Genomic DNA, 9,994 nt, shown 5'->3' on the forward strand with positions numbered 1-9,994 from the left:
CGACCGAGGGAGTGGTACGGGCGTGGACACCCCACTCGGGGCACCCCACCCGGGAACCCCGTGCCCCGGGGACTTCCACGGCCCCAACCGCCCCCAAGCCCTCATCCGCCGCTGCGCCCTCCCGCCACCAGAGGGCGCCGCCGCACACCGGCACAAGTTTGCGCATGCGCCCCTGTGCCTCCGCGGACTTCCCCTTATGCGGGTGCGTATCGTTGACGTGGGCTGTCAGCCGCTCCGCCTCGTGCGCATGCGCCTCCCCGCCCACAAGCCCCCGCCTTTCTGCGCAGGCGCGCTGCAGCTGGGTCGGTCGGCGGCGGCAGGGACAAGATGGCGGCTTCCTCTGTGTGCCGGGCGGGGTGCGCGGTCGGGCGGGCCCTGCTGCGGGGTCCTCGTCCCTCCGTGAGTCACCGCGGCCGGCGGCGGGGGAAGCGGCGAGGTGGGCCGGGGGGAGGCCGGCAAGGGGCGCGGGAGGCCCTGTGGTGCGGTGGGGATGCCGGGCTCAGACTGCCAGCCGGCCGGGAAGGTCACGGGGACGCGGCGGCCGGTGTGGGACGGGCAGCGGTCGCCGTGGAACCCCCTGCCTCCGGAGTGAGGCCGGGCCGGGCGGGGGGCAGTGGTGGCGGCGGTGGCCTTCACTCTTTGCGGGGCTTGCCGGGGACCTGCTGTTCACTCCCCTCCTGTGCCCCAGTACCGGGTTTTGATCGGTTCATGGGACTCTTCGCTGAGGTTTTCGACCTGCTTGAAACCTCTGGCGCTGTGGAGGGTTTCCGGCGTTCCGGTTAATGAATGGTGTGTAGCAGGAACTCTTCAATGTAAACGTGAAGAAGCTTGCGTGGCCTAGCTTTGGTCAGCTGTGTGCCCAGCAGTCTGCATTCTGGAGGTCTGTCCTGCAGAGGGGAGCTGCTGGTTAGGGGTGATGATAGCCTTTTTTTGTTTGTTTGTTTGCTTTCCAGGCAGCTTTATTGACTTTGACAAGGAACCGAGGTGCTGCCACCTATGCCCAGACACTCCATAATATCCCTGAGACCCAAGTCACCACTCTGGACAATGGTCTCCGTGTAGCTTCAGAGGAGTCCAATCAGCCAACATGTACGGTAAGTGTAAGATAGGTTAAGGGTGTACTTGAAACAGTCATCCTTGCCTAGTCTGTAGCTGGTCTTCCAAAAGTGACAAACCCCTATTTGAACCAAAGCTTTTGACAGAGACCCTACCACTTTTCTTTGTTAACTGGTGGGATTAATGTAGCAGTAGAAGGCCTAGCCTGGCTTTGTATAAGTTTGTAGTCAAGCTTTCATACTCTACAAGTTTTCTTAGCCTTACAGTTTTTGTGTAAGCAGTAAGTGACCAGTAGTAGTTATATCACTGGGAAAAGTAGTAAAGGCTTTTGTGAAGCTGCTAAATAAAAAGCCAAAATGTGTACATGAAACAGTTGCTGGTGCTTGTTCTTATTTTGGTGTTCCTGGTGCAATATCTGTGGAGCAGACTTCTTGTACCTGCTGTTATATTTGTGGCATAAGACTTGAGCATGCTGTTTGTTTTCTTTTCTAATATGTGTACTTGATGCTTTTGTTGTTAGGTGGGTGTGTGGATCAAGGTGGGGAGCCGCCATGAAGATGAGAAGAACAATGGGGCTGGTTATTTCCTGGAACATCTCGCCTTTAAGGTAAGGAGATAATCTAGATCTGGCACAGGATTGCATGGAGAGCTGTTCTAAGTATTCACTTATATATTGTGCTCTCACTTTGGAGGCTGTAGCTGTTAAAGAGAGTGTAAATCAGGTCATCCGAGTCCGAGATTTTGCACATAGTATAAAAATAAACTTCAAAAGACACCTAGCCTGTATGGTGCTCTTTGTTTGAATATGCAGCAACTTGCAAGCATGCATGAATTAAGGCAACTCTTATTTACCAGTTGGTATTTCCCCTCTTAAAGAAAAAAAAAAGTTGTAAATAACAAGCGTGACTGAGTCCCTGAGGCGGTGGTTCCAATCCCTGACTATCCCAGCCACTGTGTAGCACACATATAGGACTATGTTATTAAGCATGTTTCTTCTCGTTAGCAGGCAGAGCTTAAAGCATCATTTGCTACAGCCATTTATTTTTCTTTGGTTTTCTTAGTGGACCAGCAAAGTTTAGAGGCTATAGCTCTTACTTTTCTAATAATGTAAGTGTCTGCTGAACAGCCCTAGGACAGAAGACCTCTAAGCCTGGGAATTGCTGACTTGAGTCCAGCCTGTGTCATCATAGACAACTGCAGCATCTGACTTGCTCCTTAAGACACGAGCTCTGTATTAGAAGTAGTTTTCGGCTCCTTTTCTGAATTCTGAATATTGCTGCTTGGATAGCTAGAAATCTGCTTATTTTTGGTTTAGGCTTGTTCTTGGTTTACTTCCACTGATGTGATCTTCAGCCACTGTTGTTTCTTAGCACAGATCTTCTCCTTCCCCGCTGGGTTTTTATTGGTCTTTCAAAATACACATCAACCATCCTTCAGCTGGAGTAAATAAGCCAAGTTTCAAATCTTTTGCTTTCTGTACTTGCTTTTGGCTTTTATGAATTGTGTGACAGGTTTTATTGTTTTAGGTCTTTATTGTTCTTTTTCTTGCTTTAGTTCTGCCCTAGAGGGAAATCCGTTAATTTCATAACTGTGTTTATCTGTTTTCTTTCAGGGCACAAAGAAGCGTCCTTGCGCTGCCTTTGAGAAGGAGGTGGAGAGTATGGGTGCTCACCTGAATGGGTACACCTCACGGGAGCAGACTGCATATTACATAAAAGCCTTATCCAAGGACATGCCTAAAGGTAGGATGGCCAGTGGGCAAAGTCTGATCTGGAGGTTAAGGATGAAGCAAGCCTGTGTGCTCATGTTTCTCCCCCATCAGCATCCTTTCTAACAACAGACCAGGGAATGAAATTGTGGCTGAGCAGTAAATTGGACGTTCTAGTTGGTAGTTGAAGAGAGCACTGCCATGACATGGTGCTTCAAGGCTGCAAGTTCATGTGTTCTTAAAACCAGTTTTGCAAAGCTTTTATTATGTCAGGCTGCACTATATTGCCAGGAGGGAGGGGGGGTGTTCAGTAGTCTGTGGTTGTTTTATGGAGCTGAGAAACTGAGGTCAGCGACAGCTACTGTGTCAGGAGTCCTCAGTGCAGCTTTTGTGGGTGTTGCTTGTGCTCTGTACTACCATGTGCAGACTCCTCTTCGGGTCGGTTTTGTCCAGAGGCAGTGATTTGAGTAAGAGCTATGGGCCCTACTGTAGATGTGGGCTACGCTGTAGATGTCGCAAGCTCTCTGTAAGGATTCAGCATGTTTCTGCAACAGTACCCTGCTTCTCATATGCTTCACCTTCTGCAGTTGTTGCCTGCTTTCCACTGGCAGTGATGCTTGGCAAGCTAACTTGGAGATTTCACGCTAAAACAAATGTTGTTTACCCATCTCTGATGCTGTGGGAATGGGTAGTACTCATGTCTATTATGTTGCATCCACTCCCCAGCGTGGTTTGCTGCTCACTCCTCTTGCAGTGCCCATGCTGCCTGTATGTCTTTTCTCTTTCAGCAGCACTGGGTAGCAGTCAGGCAGCAGGATTGCTAACGTAGGAAATGTGTTGCAGTTGTAGAGCTTCTGGCTGACCTTGTGCAGAACTGTGCGCTGGAGGAGTCTCAGATCGAGAAGGAACGTGGCGTCATCCTTCAGGAGTTAAAAGAAATCGACAGCAACTTGACGGATGTTACCTTTGATTACCTTCATGCCACTGCTTTCCAGGGGACTGCACTGGCCCGCACTGTCGAGGGGACCACAGAGAACATAAAGTGAGCAAAGGCTGGATCTGGTACAGAGCCCATGGGTTCAGTCCTTGGGGTGCATGGCTTCTGCTTCTCAGTAGTGGTGGCTGCACGAGGAAAACAGTCTGTACACAGAGGTGATCTGTGCCCGTGGGCTTCTCGTTGTGTCTTGACTGTGTTTTCCCCGTTGGCGCTAGTGAAAGCGTAATGCTGCACACATTCTTCTCTAGAATCTCCCTGATGCAAGGCAGTAGGTTGGTAGGGTCAGGTTGAACCTTCTCCCATACTTGTCAGTTTAATACCGTTAGAGAGATTAAGAGCTAGGGGTGCTCATTAAAGCAGTGGCCTTGAGCATATGTACCTGTTAGGGTAGTGGTAGCTCAGAGACGAGGGTCAGTACTCTAGTCTGTACTGAAGTCTATCCTTAACTCTCTGTCTTGGTCACTGTTTTCCATTCTCTGTGTTCTGGAATTAGAGCATAGGGAAAACACAGACAGTGTGTTTTAGAAGTTTAGCAGTCTTCTAAAAAGTATTGTTACCCCACAACTAAGAGAATTAAGATCATCACTGCTGTCTCTGTACTGTGAACTTGCTTCTCCTAAGCCTCTTATCCCTCCAGCTCGAGAGATGCTGATATATTGGGTGTCTCTGTGTTCTTTCTAGGCATCTGACTCGAGCAGATCTAGCTTCATATGTTGATACTCACTTCAAGGCACCTCGTATGGTCCTGGCAGCTGCTGGAGGTAAGTTCTAGATCCTTGTGATTCTGGGAAGCCTGGGTATTTTCAAGCTGGTGATCAAACCCCTGTCACACATCTCTAATGTAAAATCAGATTATTTTGTTAAATTAAGCTGTTTAAGACTGCGATCTCTTTCTTTCCCATTGCCAGGTATTTCCCACAAAGAGCTGGTAGATGTAGCTAGGCAACACTTCAGTGGAGTGCCTTTTACGTACAAAGAGGATGCTGTGCCTGTCCTCCCGCGCTGTCGCTTCACAGGGAGTGAGGTAAAGTTGTTTTGGTCCGAAACAAAACAAGCAGCTGTTGCCAAACTGTTGAATGAATGTGAAACCAGTTATAGCTGTTTCTGAGAGGAAAAATCTGTTTATCTCAGAGAAGCTGATGGTGCAGCATCTTGGTAGTGCCCCTGTGTTCTGTTCTTGGGGCTTATTGCCACACTGTGTTGTGTTTTAGATAGAACCCAAATCCATTAGGAATGTGAGGCTGTTGCTCACATCATCTGCTGGAAAACTCATATCAGAGCAGCTGGTTTGTGCTCAGTAGTGTGTAGGACTGTTTCATTTCACTGGGATAGTTTCAAGTCCTCCAGTTTGTCAGCCTGGCATTGCAGCAGGCTGCAGACAAAGCCACAGTGCTCACGCAGTTCTCCCCTGCTCCTTGATGATTTTCTAGATCCGTGCCAGAGATGATGCTCTGCCTGTTGCCCATATTGCTCTTGCCGTGGAGGGGCCAGGATGGACTGATCCGGACAACATTGTCCTCAATGTGGCTAATGCTATCGTTGGACGCTATGACCGCACATTTGGAGGTGGTAAGGTAAGAGGCTTGTGAGTGTGATACGGAGAGCCTGGAGCCTTTTAATATGAAATATGGAGACTCTGGTTGAATATGCTTTATGGGAGGCTGTTGCAGTTAGCTTCCAACTGTGAAGTGGTCAGGAGTCTTCTGGAGTGTAATTGAGGCTAATCCAGGACACTTCTTGAGAAGTGTTGCTGGGAGGTGAACTGAGCCTTCTCTGCTAAGTTTGGAAGAGGTTTAGCTGACGAATTCTCAGCAGCTTATTCCTACCCTCACAAGCTAACCACTCAGTGGGGGTGGTGATGGAAGCAGGACAGAGCAGTCTATAGTCTCATGATGCAAGCTTGTCTTACAACTGCAAAGCAGGTGGAATTTGTTTAAAACTCCAGTGTTACATCCATTCTCATCTGGAATCTGTCTGGCCTGCATAACTGTGCTAACCCCTGCTACTGGGAGACCATGCACTTCCCATTTTTTCCTGCTGCTACGGTTGTATGCATACCAGCTCCTTGTCTGCGGCTGGGAAAGGAAATGCTTTTGCTGGACCGACTCTTAGACCATTGTCTGTGGCTTTTCCACCAGTGAATCTCATCTGTTGACCACATGAAGGGCCTAAATTAAGCTCTCCTTCAGGAAAGTGTTCCACTCTGTCTTGTCTGTGGTCTTTGTGAAAACAGCTCAGTTGGAAAGAATTTGAGCTGTGAGGAAGCTGTAAGACTGAAATGGCTGATGGTATCTCCTTACTTACAGAATCAGTCCAGCAGGCTGGCTGCGCTTGCTGTGGAGCATAATCTCTGCCACAGTTTCCAGACGTTCAACACCTCTTACTCTGATACCGGCCTCTTTGGTTTCCATTTTGTTTCTGATCCTCTGTCCATAGATGATATGCTATATTGTGCTCAGGGGGAGTGGTAAGTACAACTTTGGCAAAAGTTCCTGTTTTAAGATCTGACCCTCTTGTGGGAGACTGAGCTGGTGAGCAGTGTATTATGTCTTCAAAGAGCTGTGTCTCTGTGTGAATTCTCAGTAACTTGCATTCTGGTTAAGAGATCCTGTAAGTGGTTTCTGTAAATACCTTAGGATGTGGCTTTTGAGGAGCTATTTTAATCCCTTAGGGCTCTTCGGGTCTTTTGTTCGTGCTTCCAAGTATTAGCACTGAGGCTTTGGGGTTTTTTTTTTATATACGGGTGAGATCATTCCTTAGAGACAAGGCTTTCCCAGGTGCCCAAGAGACATATCTCCGTTGTCTTGTTAAACTTGAGCAAAGCAGGCAGAGTTCTTGCCTGTTGTACTGTGGCTGATAAATGCCCGCTGCTGGAGTCGTGCCAGTGTTTGGAGGCCTTCTGTCTGTTCATCTTATTGTATACATGTATATCCCAGTAATGGTTCGAAGCTATATCTGAGATTCAGAGCTGAGCCGTGCTGTGTATGGAGCAAATGGAGTTAGCCCTTGCCCTAGAGACGTTGCAGTTGGCAGGGGAGGAAGGGATTTAGCAGCTGGAGTCCAAACAGACTCTGTAGAACTGTCTTGTTCTTTCAGCATCAGTTTCCATAGCAGCTTGCCATGCGTGGGAATAGCTGACATGCCTTCCTTTTCTTGTGATAGTGTACCACAGACCGCTTGCCGCTGTGCCTGATGGGCAAGCGAGAGCCGGCACCAGGGCTGCTTAGACCTTTGTGAGCGTAACTCAGTGTGTAACCTGCTGGCTGATATCCCCTGCCTGTGAGCTTGAGCTCTTTCTCTCACCTCCTGCTGTTCAGTGCTCCCCAGTTCTTAGCTACTCTGCAGTGATCAAGAATGAATCTCAAGCCTGCAAGACAAGTGATGTTGATAGTAGCTTATTTCTGCGGAGGCTTGGGAAAGGGAGGAAGTCACTTTCTGTATGAGCAGACAAACATCTTTAAGAGCTTTAGTGGTCTTTCCATCTCCTCTCCAGGATGCGTCTGTGCACTAGTACCACAGAGTCAGAGGTGGAGAGAGCCAAGAACTATCTCCGAAATGCCATGGTGGCTCAACTGGATGGTATGTTCTGGTTTATGGATTGACCACTGTGCAGCTTTCAGAGGGTTACCACTTATGCCTCTCCTGGGGAGCAAGAGCTCTGCTAGACATTGCAGTACTGCTGGCAGGCACTGGGCAAAACTTCCTTTCCCCTGCTCTGCGTTCCTTCTGCCACGTTGTCAAAGCAGCTGACCCCAGCCTGCTGTGTTCCAGGCTGGCTCTGATTCTGTAAACTTCTAGTCGTTCTGTTGCTGAGAGTGAATACCATGCTGCCTGGTGAAGTTAAATGGAGACCCTCAAACTGGTCTGCTTTGGCTGTAACACTTCAGAGACCGGTGAAGCAATCTTTGTATTGCTTAACTCCTGCTGGAGCTGCTTAGAGTGGTAGCTGCAACTGATACTTCATTAGAAGCCGATTTAACGGCTAGAGTTGGTTCTGTCTGCTTTGACTGATGATCAGGCTGTACAATTCTGGAAGGCTTTCAGCTGTGCTTACCATGTGATGTCTTCAACATCTAGGTACTACACCAGTTTGTGAGAATATTGCAAGCCATCTCTTAAATTATGGACGCCGTATCCCTCTGGAGGAATGGGATGCCAGGATTGCTGTAGGTATCTGTTTGTTTTGGTTGGGGTACCTGAGCATGGTTGGTGTCAGCATTTTCTGGCCTTAGTTTGCTGCAGTAACATGACACTTACTTATCCCTTAGTCAAGTTGCCTGGAGTCCAGGTAGTCAGCTCACTGACACTGATCTACTAAGTATATCAGAATCTCTACCATAAGACTCAGTGTATACTGTGTTCCTGTGGCTGGATTCAGTCCATCCCAGAAAGAGAGCATATGCCTGTGTTAAGCAGCACAACTTGAAATTCCTTTAACAGTTTCCCTAGAGGTGGCCAGCATCTAGTTTGTGTAATTCTGCAGCCACTGTATCCCTTGGCAGGCTTTAGATTTTGGACTGCCATGTCTTCTGTACCCTTAGAAGAATGCACTGTGTAGAACATTAGCCATCCTTGCAGGCAATAGCTGTATGGTTGGTGCAGATGGCCCTCAAGGATCTGACAATATCTTTTAACGATCTTGATATGTCATGGCAACAGTAACTTCCAACTTAGAGGAATGTAGGTCTGCTAGAAGGATTGTTAATTGCTTGTTTGATATTTATTAGGCTGTTGATGCAAGAATGGTGAGAGAGATCTGCAGTAAATACATTTATGACAAATGCCCGGCAATTGCAGCAGTTGGTAAGTAATACATGGCAATTAGTACATGGTAGCTCAAAACCAGGAAGGGGTCAAGAGCTGGGTGGAAGTGAGCTGCAGGCACTTTTCACATGTCTGTTCTGGCCTCCTAACCACTCTGGTTCTTTGCTGGTATCCTCCTACCTCTGCATGTTAGATGTGCCAAGGCACATTTGCTAGGTGATCAAACCTGCAGGTGATGGAGATGCAGTGGCAGTGAGCTGCTGGCTGTCCTCCCACCTCTCTACTTGCTGTGGAGCCGTGACTAAGAGTGGAAGTCCCATAGCCGGGTGCGGGCCCAGCGGCGTCTGCCAGGTGTCCTTACCCTGGGGTCATGGTGGTTTATGTAAGGGAAGTGAAGGGACCTGATTCTCTTGTGCTGCTCTGGCATGTCTGCCTGGCCAAGGACAAATTCCTCTCGGAAAACCTGCCTGAGCAGCTCAGCTCCGCTCTGCTGACTCCTTCCTGTGTGTTGTGGATTCCCCTCCTCCACGCAGCTGTTTCCTCTGGCCTTCAAAGCAGAGCAGCTTGGAAAAGCGAGACTGTTTTTGAACAGGAAGTTGGAATGAACTAGCCAAAATCTCTGTGACTTGGTGGCTCCCTGTGTTTCATACCTGTATGTGGAGCTGTACTGAGCATTGTGGAGCAGTGCAAGAAAACTTATTCTGAGAAAACAAGTAATGATTTCTCTGTCAGGACATGATATCTGCTGGTTTTCCTGATGCAGGTTTGAGCTGTAGTTGCCTGGTTTTGTGCATAGCTGCTCTGGATTGTGAGTGCAGTCTGCTCTGCCACCATCTGCTTTAAGACCATGGGAAACTGCATGGGGATTTTAACTACGTTTCCAGTGACTAACTCTTGTTCTGTTCACTCAGGTCCCGTTGAACAGCTCTTGGATTACAACCGTATCCGCAGTGCCATGTACTGGATCCGTTTCTAGGACATGTCCCTGCAGGTTGGAAATAGTGAAGCTGTGGACTGTGACAGGTTCCCTCTGGCTCTGAATGTCTTGTGCACCAGGGGCAAGATGAGTCCTATCAAAATGGCTCAGTGTTAAATGTATAAAAATAAATATATCCTATATGGAGTTGGTTCTGCTGGGAGTCAGCCATGTCTTGCTTGGTTGTGTATGTAGACATTGTTAATCTTGCCAAACTGTTGAGATATTGGACCAATCAGTCTTGATTTGTCAGGGCATATGCTAGAATCTTGTCTGTGTGTCTGTCTGCAGCCCTGTCTCCTCTATCCTCAGCTGGCAGTGTCCCGGTTCAGAGGTCTTGTCTTTAGGCTGGTTGAAGGAAGGCTTTCCACTGGTACAAGGCTGACAGGGTAGCTCTAGCTATTTCCGCTATGCTGTTCTATGCAGGCACCAGCATGGTCAAACTCGGGCTGTAGCAGTGCTGTTTGTACAGACTGAAGAACAAAGGGCCCTC

General features: G+C 48.4%; 1 protein-coding gene across 1 annotated transcript; it reads left to right on the forward strand.

The window, feature by feature from the left end:
- The first annotated feature begins 326 nt into the window (after positions 1-326).
- On the forward strand, positions 327-9,664 carry LOC104262197 (cytochrome b-c1 complex subunit 1, mitochondrial). Its single transcript, XM_059823013.1, has 13 exons — positions 327-399; positions 954-1,094; positions 1,577-1,663; positions 2,669-2,798; positions 3,608-3,806; positions 4,443-4,522; positions 4,670-4,785; positions 5,192-5,335; positions 6,068-6,228; positions 7,255-7,340; positions 7,839-7,927; positions 8,489-8,564; positions 9,437-9,664. Exons 1-13 carry the CDS (start codon positions 328-330, stop codon positions 9,499-9,501), a joined length of 1,446 nt encoding a protein of 481 aa, XP_059678996.1. The 5' UTR covers position 327; the 3' UTR covers positions 9,502-9,664.
- Positions 9,665-9,994: the final 330 nt, after the last annotated feature.

The sequence above is a fragment of the Gavia stellata genome, chromosome 12 (assembly GCF_030936135.1).
Source record: "Gavia stellata isolate bGavSte3 chromosome 12, bGavSte3.hap2, whole genome shotgun sequence".
Lineage (NCBI taxonomy): Eukaryota > Metazoa > Chordata > Aves > Gaviiformes > Gaviidae > Gavia > Gavia stellata.

What these genes read in the sequence shown, in the direction of transcription:
- LOC104262197 (XM_059823013.1), top strand. Translation starts at nt 328, where the DNA reads ATGGCGGCTTCCTCTGTGTGCCGGGCGGGGTGCGCGGTCGGGCGGGCC. An exon ending in CCAATCAGCCAACATGTACG is followed by an intron (nt 1,095 to 1,576) that starts GTAAGTGTAAGA and finishes TTTTGTTGTTAG; the next exon opens with GTGGGTGTGTGGATCAAGGT. An exon ending in CCCGGCAATTGCAGCAGTTG is followed by an intron (nt 8,565 to 9,436) that starts GTAAGTAATACA and finishes CTGTTCACTCAG; the next exon opens with GTCCCGTTGAACAGCTCTTG.